At 38.6% G+C, this 16886-nt stretch overlaps 2 protein-coding genes across 50 annotated transcripts in view; one reads left to right on the forward strand and one right to left on the reverse strand.

Annotated features, from left to right (window-relative positions):
* PCM1 (pericentriolar material 1) overlaps positions 1 to 6596 on the reverse strand; it is a 43651-nt gene extending 37055 nt beyond the window's left edge. For 35 of the 48 annotated variants that reach the window (XM_068942756.1, XM_068942759.1, XM_068942755.1 and 32 more), the window contains exons 1-4: positions 6252 to 6596; positions 2143 to 2261; positions 1251 to 1496; positions 118 to 390 (exon numbers count right to left, since the gene is read on the reverse strand). In XM_068942756.1, the coding sequence (XP_068798857.1) occupies positions 118 to 390; positions 1251 to 1496; positions 2143 to 2241 (618 nt within the window). In that variant the 5' untranslated portion in view covers positions 2242 to 2261; positions 6252 to 6596. The remainder of the gene's footprint in view (positions 1 to 117; positions 391 to 1250; positions 1497 to 2142; positions 2262 to 6251) is intronic. The other 13 variants (XM_068942743.1, XM_068942737.1, XM_068942748.1 and 10 more) reach the window with 5 other exon arrangements.
* Positions 6475 to 16886, forward strand: part of FGL1 (fibrinogen like 1) — a 42214-nt gene continuing 31802 nt past the window's right edge. Inside the window, exons 1-6 of one of the 2 annotated variants that reach the window (XM_068942764.1) lie at positions 6475 to 6679; positions 7669 to 7723; positions 7965 to 8064; positions 10264 to 10377; positions 11627 to 11694; positions 12602 to 12694. The gene's annotated coding sequence lies outside the window, so the exon portion shown is untranslated. Of the gene's footprint in view, positions 6680 to 7668; positions 7724 to 7964; positions 8065 to 10263; positions 10378 to 11626; positions 11695 to 12601; positions 12695 to 16886 lie in introns of those variants that run through there. The other variant, XM_068942763.1, reaches the window with a different exon arrangement.

The raw sequence follows: 16886 nt of genomic DNA on the forward strand, positions 1-16886 counted from the left end.
AAAAATTCAATTACAACAGTCACACTTCCTGAAAATTTAGAAAAGCGCATTGAAAAGTAACAGTGTAGTTGAAACTAAAAGGCCCTATTCTGTAGGCCTAATATGCTATGCAAGTACCTGGCTACTATCCATAGCTGGCTCCCCTCTTCCATCTTCTTGAGTAGAGACCTGACAGTTTTGCAAGAAATCCTTGCTAAGAGCAGCTCCAAATAACTCTTTACATTGCAATGATCCCCCAGACTCCTTTTTTTGGGAACCTGTGCCAGAATCTTTGCTTTTGTTGGTGTTTATCTGCAGCGACAGGAAGTTAAACGGCTTTCTGTTTTCATTAAGCTGACGTTTGTTGTTAGCAGCTGTTGCCCTGCCTTGGGAATCACTTCCAATGCTTCTCTATAAACAAAGAAAGCAAACATTTGTTATAATTTTTTTAAATATATCCTCAACTCTCATTAACTTCACTACTAGGATTACCTGTTCTGCAGTACTACTGGACTGATTATAAAGTTATTTGACTATTCACGGACCAGCCAAAAGCTAGCTAGAGATAGCGCTGGTGATCTTTGACACATATCTTATACTTCAGGGTTTGTTTTTAAACCTTTTGAACAGCAACTTGTTGCCACAATACATATCTCTGAAAGTAGTTTATTAATATCAGTAAAGTTTCAGTCTCTACACTATAAGTCAAAGCAATGCGTCACACTTGAAAGATTATCTCCACTACCCAAACCAGTTTTAACAGAAAACTTTGGCAAGGATTAACAAGTTTCTATTCTGAAACTGTTAGCACAAATTCACTGCTTGTTACTAGAATTAATCCCTCATACTTCCATTGAATGGATTTGGACAAGGAAAGGCTGAACAAGCCATATCCCCAGGGAAAGAGTTATAGCTCAAAAATTCATATCGTGCATTTCTCTACAGTCTACTGAGTAGCAGTTTTTAATGCTACATTTCTGCTCAATCCACGGTTGTAACAACGTTCAGAATCACTAATTAGGTCTCTTCAAAAACATACTTTCAAAATAAGATTACAAACATTTGAGTGGCAGATAAGCATGAACCTGAGGGGACAGAAGAACCATGGTCCTGAACTTTACACAATTTTCTCACATTCAGAACCAAAACTGTGATTTGGCTCCCATCATGCTTTCAGGCTTTTTATCTTAATCCCTTAAACTTTCTTTAATGATCCATCAAATTATTAAGAGATAGTCACACGTATAACGTGAGCTAGTATTCACACAAACCTGATCCAGATCGCTGAAGTTTATTCTTTGTTTAAGCCTTTCTAGTTCAGCCTGCTCTGGGACAGACATTTGGGTCATGTATCTAGCATGAGGAAAACTGTGAGGAGTCCTGGTCTTCCGTCGTCCCATTCCAGGTGAGGACTCTGGAGATATATCATTAGTAAGCATTGTTTCAGCTTCACCACCAAGTTTTTTCTTATTTTTTTCTGAAGGTCTGTTTGCTTTCTTCTGTTGACTTCCCCAATCCTTATGCAGAAGGAGAGGGAAAGGAAAAAAGAAAAGTCACATTTCGTAACCACACAAATAAAAAAGTAGATCTTTCAATTCAGTGAAAGGGAATTTACTTTCATTTTATAAGTAAAGAGATACCAAAACATGAGCTGCTATTAAAAGTTGTCTAGAGTAAATGTCACATTACAGAACACCATTTTCTCCACTGCACACATGAAAAATAGCTTGTTAGGAAATATTTAACCCATTTTACCTTATAATGCATTTCATTAATTTCAAATTAAGCTAAAATTGTAATTTTCTTCTTTGCAGAAGACTCTTAAGCAGTTTAGAACTTAAAATACAAAGTTGATTTTAAATAAATTTGTTTTCATTTCTATGATACCTATAGAACCTCTATATCTACCTTAATTCACCCCAAAACACTTCCCCAAAACACTTCCCCATAAACAGATCTGCAGACTTCATCACTGCTGAGTTACACATGTTGCTTGTTTACCTGCACTTTACTTAAGTATGTATATGGTTTTTTGGACACTGCCCTGCAAAGCTGTACTGAAAAGGTTCACATCTTTGCATTTTTGCCTACCACTAACATAAACCACCTGTTAATTCTCACCTACAGTATAATGCGGCAACTGAAAATTAAGATGAATTATACCGTGTTGTTCAGCCGGTCATCAAGGCTCTCATTGCTCCAGCTAGGCAAGTCCTGATCATTCATGCCTTCTTCAAAGGGACCACCACCTCCTGCAGCCATGACAAGCGGTCAACAAGAACCTAAAAGAAAGTTATAAATACATATATATAACATTGCATTAAAATAATTTATGTACAATATTTCAAATAAAGATCCCTAATCTGAGATAACAACAACATATTCCTTATGAAATAAAAACATAAGGCCATTTTAGGAAGATAAACCCCAAACATAACAGCAAGAACAGGGTTTTTTTTGTTGTTTTCTTGGTTTTTTTGGAATCACTGCAGGGCCATGGTGATACTAGATCTCTGAAGCCACACATGGCAAGCTAAAGCTCTACATTTATTTCAGTATTAAGATGATGATAACAGAGCGCCAAAGGGGATACTTGCTGATATAACACAAGACAAAACAAACATCAGAGGATTTTTACTTTCTTTACTACAAGTTAAAATATTTAAGCAAGGAATGCTACACCATACATTTTAGTTTCTAGCAAAAATAAAGGAAAAGTGTTTTGGTATTTCTATAGCTTTGCTACTTTGTACTCCACAGAACGACATACTGTAAAAATAATCTATACTTTAAAAGTTTTTACTTTTATTTCTAGTTTCGACATTAAGTACCATTAAGAAAGTTCTTAAAGCTAAAAGTTCAGAAATTAACTATAGCTTTATAGCAGTAAAAGTAGCTTAGCTTGTTCAATAACATAATTATACATAAATGTATATGTACATACAGATACATAACTGTGTATACGATCAGGCTGCAATAAAAACTGAGTAGCCTAACTGCTGCTGGCATGGCTCCACTGTACAAAGCTACAAACTTGTTCCTCATAACAGCTACAAAGTTCTGTTATAGATATAAAAGAACAACATAGTCTTGCAGAGAAGTACTTTTCCACATGCATAGCTTTAGCTGCATTGTTAAGATATGATCCTAGTTTTATCTTTATCTGAAAAAAAAAATCAAAAAGAGGACAGGTCTAACCATTTGTTTCAAAACATTTTATTGCAACCTGTCTACTATTAATTTTTGCAACAAGATTTCACACAGTGCAAGTGAAGAGATGACCTAAAACTAAAGATTTTAGCTACATCTAAGAAGCATTTTTATAATCACTTGTAGGGAAAAAAAAATTACACCTGAAATAAGTTTCAAAGATGTAGTAATACAACTGTCTTGTTTAGGCGTATGCTATTTCACCAAAGTAACACAATACAACCCATTCAGCATGGGCACTTGTACTAAACAGCATTTTTATACAAACGCAACCTATAACATTAAGGAAATGGGATCCACCAGGTACGCTGCCTCTACCGTAACCATGCCTACATTTGGCACGAATCTAACTCATGTCAACAGAGTTACGGTAATTCAGCTCCTGCATCTCACGGTCAGAATCACAATACAAGTATACTAAAGTGCCTGCTACTTCAGGGATAGGCAGACCTGCGTGCTACTGTTCTTGCATGTACATTCCCACCTCCTTCCTTGTCCCGGCACAAAAGCTCACCAGGCCATGCAATCAGAGGGTACCATCAAACAACTCTGCTTAGTCAACAAACAAAAGCAAAATAAAAGAAGGTCAGATGAGTTTTCAACTGGATCACCTCCTTGACCTGGCTATCTGTCCAACTGCATAAGCAGTACTGTAGGTTCAAGGAAGGTGAATAGAAGTCGGGTAATCAGAAGGGGCAGCAACACCCACACAGTCTGCCTTAGAGCAACTGTTAAAAAACAAGAAAAAGTGCAATTTTCACCTAGGTGAACAGTTAAGATGTATTTGTTTTTATTCTCTAAATCAAACTTCCACATAACATCAAGCCTTTTCACATTCTCTTTTTATGTATAAGTACAAGCATCTGGCGAAAAATCCACACAAAAGCTCTTCTACCAACTCAAAGTAAATTCCACAGACTTTCAAAATAAATGCATAGATATCAGTTTAGCTTATTTTAGAAAGCAGCTATAAATATTTTTAAGAACTTTCTGCAGATAAACTACTTCACTGTGCAGATGTGCAAGATACAACATTTTAACTGGCATGCCATCCTGACCTATATGCCACTAAGCGTAACGAATTCATCTTGACAAGATTAAACACCATCTGGGTTTAGAGTCAAACTCAGTAAACTCTTTCCTCCATCACTGTGTTACATAATTCTACTAGAACTGCGGAAAAAGAATTGTTCTCCTGCCTTCCACTGAAAAGTCAAAAGGGGCAATATTCCATAGTTACATCTGTTGCACAAATAGCTTTTGTGCAAGTTTTAAATGAAATAAATGTGAACACTTATCTTCAACAATCTTTGCTGTAGGAGACTCTGATTAACTCTAAGGTAAATTCACCACCGTAGATGTATTATTCTCAATAATAGTCTCAAACAAGGACACTAGGCATATGGCAATGTATCCTACCAAATAACCAGGACGTTGGTATTTTTTGAGCTTTATTTCCTGCAGCTGGATCTTAAGGAAGCTATTCTAACAGAATTAAATCCTTCTCACATAGTAAGTCTCTAAACATTCATATTACAATCTTTACTTACTCCAAATGATTTTTATTCAAGTGACATTAAGACTGCAAAACTATGCTGACGTTTCATCTCTTCAAATTAATTAAAAAAAAAAAAAAAGAACCACACACACACCCAAGGAGGTCTACAATCAGCTTTTTTCTTAGAGATGAAATTCTCCTACAAGAAGCAGTGCAAGTTTTTCACTTCCCTCCACTTCACTAATTTGTATTTTTTTCTTACTCTTCATTTTACTATTTTCAGAAAAAATTCTCTAACAAAAGCTTTGGTATCCTCCCATTGTTCTACTATTACTTTCACCAACGCATCAGAAATCTCAGCTTCTTGCACATTAGAGTACCCGAAAGCTTTATGTTTCTGCAGGAGTACTCTGCCTTAAAATACTCACAAGAAACTTGAAAAGCCCTCTAAGGTTATTTACTAGTGTAACAATAATCTAAAACAACATACAAGATTACAGTCACACATATTGCTGTTGCATGCACAAATGTACAAATTGTTCAGAAGTATGAACAGAAAACACACTAACAAAACCAAAGACATATATACATTTTAAAAAGGTTTTAACAGTGGAGTTATGCTTTTAACATTCATTTTCCTATAGCATTCATCTGAATCAGGGGATCTCTAAAAAGCACTTAAGTTTGCACATGGCTCATGTGCAAACTTCTGAAAATGAAAGGTTAAGTGTAAAACATGAAGTTGCAAAAAGCCATCAAAGAGCCACAGGCACTGGAGACGGGACGAAGCATTTCTTGAAATTTCAAGTTCTTAGATGTGCGCTCCTCACTGAGCATTAAGGAATAACGCATTAAATCCCAACACATCATTGCAAACCACGCAGTATGAACAAGCAGGAAAAGACAATGGAGAAATTGTCCTCTTGGACAAACTGTCCTCTCGCCTTGGCAGGCCATAGCCTCACACAAGCAGCGCACCCGCAGAACTGCACACCCGAACGCACCGAGAGAGAGGACTGCCCTGCACCGGCAGAGCCGCTATCCGCCAGCCCCCTCCCGGCGCCGCGCAGGTTCCCGGCCCGCCCCGCTGCCCCTTCCCCGCGGGGGCGCCGAGCCAGAGGGGACGGCAGCGCGGGTGATCCCCGCATCCGCCCGCCGAGCGCACCGCCGGGGGCGGCCAGGAGGCGCGCGGAAAGCCCGCTGCTCCGCAGCGCCGACACCGGGCGGCCTCCGCTCCAAGCGCCTCGGCCGGAGGCGCGGCCGTTGCCGCTGCCCGCCGGCGTCTCCCCGCAGAGAAGGGGAACTCACACCCGCTCCCCTTCCCCCCACCGCCCCGGGCCCCGCGGCGCAGGCGGCGGCGACGGCGGCCCACCGACCAGCCGCCTCCTGCCGACCCGCCGGGCAGCCACCGGGGCGCTCCACAGGGGCGCAAAGGCCTCACCGCGGGCCGGGGGAGCGGAGGGGAAGGGAGGGCGGCTCTCGGGCCGAGGTCACCCAGGCCTGCTTTCTCCCCCGCCGCTGCTCGCTACCCGCGGGGCGCGGCCTGCCCGCCCGACGGCTTTACCTCCCAGCAGCGGCGCCAGAAGGGCAGAGGAGCAGCGGCCGGGCCCCGCAGGACAGCCTCGGGCGGAGGGACTCACCACCCCGCCTCAACGGCCGCCGCCGCCGCCGCCATCTTGGCTGCCGCTCCGCCAGGGGGTGCGGGAGGCGGGCCGCGGCGGGCGGATGGACACACACCGTCACCTAGCAACCGCCGCCCGCAGATGCCCTTCCGCGCTGCGCCACGTGACGGCAGGGCGGCGACGGCGGCCCTTCCCGCGCTTCTCCGCGCCTCTGGGGTGGCGGGGGCGCGGGCGGCTGCGCGGGATCCCCGCGCGCCGCCGCAGACGTCGAAGACAGCAGAAACTCCAAGTCCCAGCATGCAGCGCGAGAGAAGCGAGCTGGCTCCCTCGCCACCTGGGAGCAGTGCATCCTGGGACCTGTAGTTTTCTGGTCAGCCCACCCTCCCCCGTGACAGGATTAGCGCGTGTCCACCGAGCCCCGCTGGCCGGGAGCGGGCCCGAAGCGTCGGGCTCGTTATGCGTATAAAATAAATATGGAAACTAATGAACTCTGTAAATGACTTTACACCTGACTGAAATACTGGTAAAACCATGACATCGGAGCCGTGAAGGGCGACTGGGGATCAGAGCCCGTCTTTATTTAGAGCGATATCGGGTTACAGAGTCTGTTTCTGTCTGCCGTTATTTTGTCTCCTGGCCGCGGCTGAAAATACAGGAGTGGAAAGACGGGTGCAGATTTTTAGTCCGTTCAGTCAGTTCCCCTGCTGCTTTTTTTTTTTTTTTTTGTATTGCCAGTCTCTGTGCTTAGCCGCTTGCTTCAGAGCTTGGCGTTTAGGGATCTGGGCTTTTTAAATTTTTCTTTGAAAAAGATTAGGCATTTTAAAGCATAGTTGTCGTTCCCGATTTGTGGGTAGTAGTCATGCTGTGTTTTACTACTATACCCCGGTCACCCAGTTGTTCAGACCGATAAACTTGTAGCTTATAGCAGAGGCTCTCGCTATTAGTCCTCAAATGACTAGACTGGCATAGGATACCCAGGATTTTCAATGTCTTTTCCAATAAAGCTGGTATCATTTATATTTCACTCGTTAGGGGGTCCTATTGTCAGAATAGGAAAAACAAGCTAACATTTTCAGATTTATATTACACTGAGCTTCTAAGGCAGAAGCATTAAATATTTACATACGTTCATTCTGGCCTAGATACGGTCTACTGATACTACGTAAAATAGAGTTTGAAACCCCTGCGCCCATTTATTTTACTCTAGTAAAAGAATAAATGTCATGAATTATTTTCAATGACACATTAATCCATCTCTACTTTAGAAGAGGGGGGAACAAAATGTTCAGAAAATAAATTGTTTCAAAAAAAAATCTTAGCCTAAATAATAATAATATCTTCATCTAAAAATATCTCCAGCAGGTGTCCCAATAACAAAGGAGTAGTTCTGGATGATATTTAGTGTATGAAAGGGGTGAGTATGAGACTGCCTGTCACAGTAACTTTTTTCTGCCGTTTCTACCATGGACTACAGGAGTGTATTTCCGTAACTGAAATCGCTTTGCAAAGAAGCTGCAAGAATATTTATGGAAACTCCATATGCAGTGAATAGATATTATTCATCTGTATTGCAGTCCTGCAGCTAATAAAGTAGTTCGTTTAATAGCCTTTTTTAAATTATGCTTTTAACTAACGTCCTTTTCTCTTGGCCTCAGATACCGTGTCTGCATATCCAGCAGAATATTCTCAATGTTGCTGTTGGCAAGGTGCCATACCTCCCACCGTCCGGCAGATGGAGGCAGAATTTAAGAAAAGGTAATGCCTTAAAACATTGACTACCTTTGTTGTTGCTATTGTGGATAATTCTTAAAACCTAGCTTGTTCATTTCTATCATTTCTTGCAAAAAAAGATTTCTTACGTGAAAATGTAGGACACCATTAAGGAAAAACAATAAATTAAACAGATTTCCATATAACGTCTTCGTAACAATTTCTTAACTGTAGTCTCCTGTGTCATAATTGTGTATTTTCTCTTCCTTACCACAAGGTGTCATATACTGGCAGTAACTCTTTCCTGCTAGCTTGAAGCATCGTTATTCTGATTCCTGTTTAACATTTGCTGGATGATTTTTTTTCTTCTTTTCACTTTTCTGTCCCTTCTGGAATTGGCTGCAAATATAGTCTTAAAAAAAAAAAAAAAGAAAAAGGAAAAAGGAAAAAAAAAGTACTCCAAGGAAAAGAACCGCTATTAGCTCCTCAGAGCTGTTTTTCCATTGTGGGGTGGAGAACTAGAAAAGGGTACAATAAGCACGAAAGAACCTTACAGTGCACTGCAAGAAGCATTATTTCCTGAAGGAGGTTCTCCACTGTTATTACCTAGACTAGGATTTTGGAATGACTCTGAGCCAAACCAAACATGGGTTAAAGAATGCCTTGTCAATCAAAAAAATAAACACATCTTTTTGGAGGAATGCCTAAATCAACATTAAGGAGCCTCTGTATGGTCAGTAACTGTTGAGCAAGCTTTGGTCTTTGTCAATATTTTATTGGACAATTTCTCCTACAAAGATCTCTGTTATAAGTTCTACCATGAGCAGACATGCTAATGAAGGCACACTCACAAAAACAGAATGGAGAGAGACCTTTGAGAGACCCAAATTTAATTAGGATTGAAAGTGATGTCAGAGGCATGTGAAAATTTTTTCCTTGTACATCTGCTAATCGAGAAGTTAGTTTTATTTTATTATTCTAGGAAATAATAAAAGGGAAGGGAAAGAAAGCAAACAAAATACAGGAGTAGGAGGGCTACAGACAATAAAAAGTAAGGGATAAAAGCTTAACTAAGATTGAAAAGGCAAAAGGAGGAGCTGAGGAGAGGGATACGTTAAAGGTCCTGAAACAAAGGCACTGATAAACAGGACATTCAGTTCAAATAATCATTGTTCACATTTTTGCTGATTTTGTCACATCCAGGTAGTGTTTTGCTGAAAAAACGAAATTGGCCGAAAATGATCAGCCTACCAAAATATGGCTACACGGTGCCTATTAGGCTACAACGTTAAAGCTAGTTTTTCTTCCTTGTCATAACGTTAGATTGCAAAGGTGCCTTGCTCTTAAGGTGACAGCAAAGAGCATTGAGTTGATTTGTACAGCAAGATAAAGAGTCTACCTAGTTCTATTCGGTCTAATAATAAATGACATGTGTAGTGCTGAGACAATCCCAAACTTAAGCATTGATCTAGTCAAGCATTAGCCAATTCACCACAACAAAGCAAGCAATTCTTGACCATCCCCTCAAACATAATAGCCGTCGCTAGCGATGAAGGAAAGAAGAGTAAATGGAAGATAGGGATTAGTTAACCTGGTCGGACACTGGAAAAGTGTCTGAATCTCTGCTGAGGAATTGCCAGGATCCCAGCTGTAAACCCGTCCTAAGTCTGTAAGGGTGGGGAAAGTAATCCTCTTGATACTGCTCTATCTGTAATGTTAAACACACTCCAGGTATTGTACATTCTAGTAAAAAAGTAGCGGCTCATATCAAACCCTCCAGTGGTAAAAAATGATGGGGTGGATGTAGGAAGGAAATTCTCCATACAGTATTCAGAATGATTTTGTCAGGAAACAAAGTTCCCTTCAACCATGAGGCACAGGCAGTTTGGGTTTGTTAAGCATGCTCATTTCACAAAATCAAAACACATTGGGAGCTTCCCTATTGTTCTACCTGAAACTCTATATCTTTCTAGGCCTGTAACATTCTCATTGTCCCCTTTTAAGTCAGGATCCATCAGAGCCTATTTTGAAAAGCATTTTAAAGGAGACCTTTACAACATGGAAGTTAATGAGGTCACAAGTAGTACTTCATTCTTAATTTCAGATCCAGTTTCACAAACAACCTACAAAAGTAATATTTAATCTGGATGTCTCTGCTTGTTTGTCGCTTAGTTCAACATTATATTTGATACTTTGTACTCTTAGCTATCTAGTCTCACCTATTTAATAATTTTTTCTTTCCAGCTCAGCAACATCTTCAGTTTATTCCTTTTGTTTCCAAGAAGAAACAAAATACTTCAGTTCTTCTGAAATGACAGATTTGAGTCAAACAAGCATATTTGCAGATTCTTCAGAAAAGTGAGTAGGATCAGCCTTTAATTCTTGGGTTTTTTTTTCCATTTTACAAGTAAATAAATGATTTTTAATTTTTTGTTTTCCTGGGTTATGAATACAGAGAATGAAAAATATTGTTCTACCATTTGAGATTCCATTCTAAGAGGAAGGGGTTGCAGGTACTTTGTACTTTTTTTCTTCTGTGATTGGAAAATGAGAAGAGTACCCGACGACAATCATTTCTGCACATTCATAACAATGCTTTCTCTTCACCTTGTGGCTTTGATTTTGTTCAAAAATGTAAGTGTTAGAAGAGTCAGCACATAAAAGCTACAGTGAACTCTTCAAAGCCACCTATTTTTTCCATATGTGGTCATACTTTTAAAATGGAAGCAGATCATTTTATATGCACTATAGAGTTTGATAGTCAACAAGAAAAACAGAAACTGATCCAGAAAAACAGAACTTTCCTAACAATTACATGACCTTATGGTCACAATCTGGTATGTGTTGACTTTTTGTAGTAAAAGCTATTATAACAAGTTCCGTAGCAACACAGTTAATTAATTTTATGAAGTGCTAACTATATTTCATCGTCTGGCAATAAAGGGTGCTGTACTGAGTCCATTGTAATTATACTGATGAAACACAAAGTCTAAATAGTACTATGCAAACAGCTCAGTAAAATTCACTTTTTAAAAATGCAGTATCCGGTGAAATTTTATATGTTGTTTGACTTAACATTCCCATCTTTTATTCACATCTTACTTACCAGAATTGTCAAAGAACTCAAACATCAGGTATTTGCAAAATTAATTGGTTAGTTGCATTTTTTGGAAGAGACATTTTAGGTGTAACCAACTGTAGACAAAGCATGATAACACAACTTTTAGCTTTGAAGTAAGATGTTTGCTTTTCTGAAGTAGGTCGTACATGTACTTTGAATCAAAGTATAATTACCTGATATGTCCAATGGCCATGCAAGGATTCAAATCAGAATACCTTTGAAATGCTTTGAATAATTTTATAATCTAAATCTTTCTGTCACATTTCTAATAAAATTACTTTTGTGATTCCATTTGTGCTGATGACAAAAGGATGGTAGTAGAAATTTGATTCTAAGTGATTTAATTTGCGCTACTGATTAGAGATGGTACACATGGATGGCAACACTAAAATGATATATATCGAGAAAGAGAGACTAGTTGGTGCACCTTCGTAGAGAGATGACTTACTTTTTGCAAAGTAGCATATGAGAAGGATGTCTTTGCAGAAAACAAAAGAAAAACTGGGGTCAGCAGGAAGCTCCGTGAGTAGAGGAGGCAGTCAGGAGAAGGCAGGGTAAGTAAGCTGCTCTTGTGAGTAAGGCAGAGAATTATGGACTATGTTCTCTTCTAGACTCTGACAATGAGATCTTGAACAAATCAGTTACTTTTGCCACGTGCTTTCTGCACAATAGAGCTTAATTCAGGTTTGTTATGATCTTGGGGTTAATGGAAAGAAGACAAACATCAGTAATGGAACATATTACTTTAAATTATTTTAAATTCCTCTGAATCTTTAACAAAAGCACAATTTTTCTATCTATCTGTTGCAGAGAAGTTGTGTGCAGATATAGACATTTATTAGATCTTTAACTTCCATGATGCGTTACATCTGTGTTACTATTACTGTCTTTGCTACTGTGTGTTGAAAAAGATGGGACTGCTCATTTTATATTTTTAATCAGAATTGGGGAGGGAGGGGTATGCCAAATTTGGAGTGTGATAAAACAGTGCCTAAGTATGTTGAATTTGCTCGTCTTTTCGTTGATGTAAATGAAAGTTTATTGCTGATTTCTGTATCGTATGTCTAAACTATATATCTGATCTTAGAATACCACACAAAAACAAGGTGAGTTATTTAAAGCCTGGATTTTATTGTTACATCTTTGTATCTTAGAGCAATACATCTTAGAACAATATGTTAAAAAGATTAAGTTCATGCAATCTGTTATTTCAGAATAAATAGGAAGTCCTTTTCTGCTAGTCACTTGGCATCGTCACGGAATTACATTTATTGTCCTGACATTTAGAGTCCATTGTGTGATTATGCAGGTTTTAGAGAGCACATGAACGTGCTTACAGGTTGCAGTCATAGGCCACAATCACTCTGTGCAATGGGTTTGTAGCAGGTGAAATCTTTGTAAAGTTATAGGTATACTTTGGTATTCTCGGTCTAATTTGTTTTTCACCGCTGCCTTCAATAGGATTGCAGTAAATCATTATCGTGGATTTTGAAGATAGCATCTTAAAAGAAGAAAGAACTTTGAAGTATTCTGATTGTTCTTATTTGTCCAAAAGTAAGCAAAGGTTTTGCATATAGTAATCTAACTTGTCTAACATTGAAAAAGCAAAATATTATTAATAATTTGAATGAAATAGCTCATTATCTGTAATGCATGAACAAGTGCACAGAGTGAGTTACAGCAATGTAAAAGCAAATAGAGAAATGGAACTTCATGCTGAAAATGTGCTAAAGAGTAGTAAGCGCATCTGGTAATTTTGTTCTTACGTTGTACTCAGAGATCACTGCCAGTGGACTGATGCGACACAATGATTGCAACTGGGTGGGAGATGATGACAGTGTGGATGAAATCCATATTTGCAAAGGCTAGCAGTTGGTCTTTATTTTCTTAGTGGCAAACAAAATGCATTATTATTTCTTGTCCTTTGTCTATCATTTTCACACTATTTTCAACTGTTCTCATAATTCAAACAGAACATATTAAATCCTACTTTAAAATTGAAGGTAAAATGTTAAGGCCTGAAGAGTGTATGCATTAATATTTTTCCTATGAGTGGCCATTGCTCGAAAAGCTGATTTTTTTTACAGTAGATTGATATAAAGGGATGTAATTTGAATAATATTTTGTCATCTCAAAGGAAAACCCAAAGAAGAAAAGACAGGACTGCTATTCCAAAAACACAATACCCAACTTATCAGTCTTCTTACGGAATAAATTGATAGCAAGAATGGCTTAGCTCTTTCATCAATAGATTTCAAAGCATTTATTAAGGCAATTAATATAATTACCCTCTTTTTATCTAAGGGAAAATGTAAAAAGCCCACCAATTATATTCCTTAAAGGAATGGGCAAGTGCAACAATAATGGCCACAGTTTACTTGAAAGAAGTAAAGAAGTAGACTGAGTTAGCCTGAAGCCAGTGTTGGGTCATGTAGACTAAAGTAGCTTTCCTGAAGTTTGAAATGATACTGGATATCAATGAACTATGCATGTCAGTGGAATGAACTCTCCTGCAGAGAGACAGAAAATCACCTGTAAAATAACTCTGAGAAAAGGTGAGAGAGCTTTGGGTAGAGTGCTGAGTAAGCAGAGAATTGCAACAGTGAACAATGATACTGCTACCTCGCCTTGATTTCCTTTATGCACGGTAAAACAGGCTTTCATGTGCCTTCCTGTGAATAACCAGAATAACCAGAATTGCATCAAGGAGGTCCATCATTACCATCTCATTAACTTGGGGGATTGTACAAATCCCAGCAAGAATGTTTCACTTTACTTTAGCTTGATCTTGCTCTGTAGCTACTTTAATACTTCGGTGCAAGCCTCATGTATGAAGGAGACTGTCCAGGTCTTCACCTGAGTTGCAGTCATTTAATTAAATTGGACTCCTGTTAAATTGGTATAGATTATTCCAAACTAAACTTTAAAAGGCAAATGGCTTTAGAGAGAGAGAGAGAGCTTTGAGAACCTTTTAACAGTAAGTAAGAACAACGTACTCTGGTTTTTTTATGTGTGACTCCAAATTATTAACTATATTTAACATTTAGAAACTTAGTGGAGAGAATTTTTTACAGCAGTCCAAGGTGTTAGCTAAATCTCATGTCATTTTTCAGTCACTTTACTCTCTTGAATGTGCGGGCCACCTCTTAAGCAAATACAGTTGAAGTGAATTGTTGAACAATCGAAACTATCTCCACTCAAGCTGACAGAGTTGTACTCACTTTCATCAGTAGTCTCCCCTGCAAAGTTGGAAGCCTTTTAACACGTCAGTTAGCTATGCAAATACCATGGCATAGGTGAGTGAACCTCTTAGGCGATAATTTGTGGAATACGCTTACAATGTGAAGATATGAGATTATTCTGGTAACTGGCACTTGGTCAATTATGATAACTACTTAACCCGATTTTCCTGTAAACATACCAGGTAATTTTTAAGTCAGTCTGTAAAAAATTCTACACATCATTTTGGAAAGGAAGCTACCTTTAAAAACATGGACATGCAGAGATTTCAGGTCAACGGGAAGAAAGCATAAAGCTGAGGTTGGCTTATCTTTGATTGCAGCTCTGTTCTGTCGGGTTTCATACTTGGAAAAAAGCTTGGTGACTAAGTTGTGAAACCAAGCAACACATTCCTGTTAAAGACATAGTCTTTTTATTATTGTTACTTCTTTAGCATATGTGAAAGACTAATTAATCATTCCCTCGTGCTGAATGCATATTTTCAAATACATGATTTCAGCTAATCCTGAAAAAATTGAGTCCGTTGCATGTTTTCTTTTTATCCTTAGCATTCCACAAACTGAAACAATGCGGAGAGAGTATAAACAAATTAATTCGGAACAGATGGAATTTTGGCAAGCGCAGAGTTACCGTTTCATGGTTTTACAATCTTTGACCCTTCCATATTTCTACATGACAGCAGAAGATGACTTAAAACTTTCCTGGACAAGAATCATACGCATGTGAAAAGATAAAGCTTCACATTTTAGAAACGGCGCTTGACACCTGCATTGCAGCTTATCAGGAAAAAACTCCTGGTAGCTCAGTGTACCATAAAAGCTTTTTATGTGCTTGCAACTTCTTTTGCATCTGAATGATGAAAGGTTGATATTAGGAACACATTAGCTTGTATTTACCAATTTTACAAGCTTTTAAACTCTGTCAGATAAAATACTCTAGGAGGCACTCGGCTGAAAGGGCCAATAACGAGAACAAAGACCACTGCTTTCTATTGTTAGCTGTTTCTTTAAAACATCCATAGAAGGTATAAGGTAGATTTAATGCTATTGACTGATCTTGCCTTGCATATGGGAAGTGATAGACAGGTATTTAGTTTAGTAGAGAAGTGAGGAACAGCATTTTATTCTTTATACATACTTTTGTCAGAAAATGATGAGAGTAACTAACGATCCTTGCCATATTTTTCTTCAGTTCTGTGCAAACTCTATCAAGAGTTTGCAAATACGAGCATGATTCATGTGAGCAGACAGGTCTATAGCTGGCCGTATTGATGTCTATGGCATTTGCCAGTTTTCAGTGTTTGATGCACCCAAGAGGTACAAGAAAGAGCTTTAAGACCTTTCTTCCTTTTGTGCTTATATGGCTTCCACTTGTATACTCTTTGAGGATCTTATATTTGATATGTTTATTCTTGCAAAATCATTGTAATGGTGTATAACCTATAGACTTCCTGAATAACATAGACCTCTGACTTTGTAATTCTTGCTCTGAGTTTAGTAATCTTTATTTAATTAGCCATCTAGTCTTCCTTTAAAGACTTCAATTGCTGGAAAATCTACTTGTAACCTTTAATAAATTGTTCAAATAGTTAATTAATCTGAGTTTACCATGCTGTATCTTTTTTCCACTTTCTAGATTCAGAGTCCACCCACTGGGTCACATTATACCTGCCTGAACTAAGTTAAGAGCCGCACTATGAGCAGGTCTCTCTCTCCTTGTGAACAACATTAACCATAGTAAATTTCTCTATAAAAATGCCTCAAACATGCTTTTGAGTAATTCACTATGTAGGCCACTCATTAGAAAATTATTGCAATTATTATGTATATGAAATTCAGAATTTGAACTTAGTTAGTTGGTATAGAGGAAGACTGCCATGCAAAAGATTCCAAATAAAAGCCCTAAAATTAATCAAAATAAATCTTCATTAAGTGTTTGTCTGTAAAAGTGGGTTGATAGTGTGAATATTTATATTTGTGGTATGTAAAACTTCTTTTATTGCTTTTGTTCAATATTCCTTTAGAGTTCACTTCTTCCAGAAGCATGCCTATAAGTGTGCTCATTTATTGAGCTGTTTGAAGATCAAACATAGAAAGACCATTCTGTGAAAGAAGGCAAGCAATCTAAACAAATTAGATTTAAAAAAATTCTTTGTTGTATTCATCTGACTCTAAAAAACTCGTATAGAAAGTAATTTTGTCTAACCAAATCACTGAGATTATGTGCTTCTGGGTGCCTTCCAATTTAGCTAAAATGTCCTGGCTTACATCAAACAGGATTCTTTGCCCTTTTTTCCTGTTCCCTTTGGCTTTGTCTATGCTACTATATTTGTTACTCTGTATTTTTCTTTTTATTTTATCAGCTCTAATACATAATTTCTAGTGTATTGTGTGAATGTGTTTAACTGCTAAATCAATTGAGTCAGTTACACTCTGTGTTTACAAGTGAAGCCTAAGAGATTTAGGCTCTGATTCAGGAAATCACTGAGGTATATAGCTGAATGTTA

The sequence above is a fragment of the Struthio camelus genome, chromosome 4 (genome assembly GCF_040807025.1).
Source record: "Struthio camelus isolate bStrCam1 chromosome 4, bStrCam1.hap1, whole genome shotgun sequence".
NCBI classification, from domain to species: domain Eukaryota; kingdom Metazoa; phylum Chordata; class Aves; order Struthioniformes; family Struthionidae; genus Struthio; species Struthio camelus.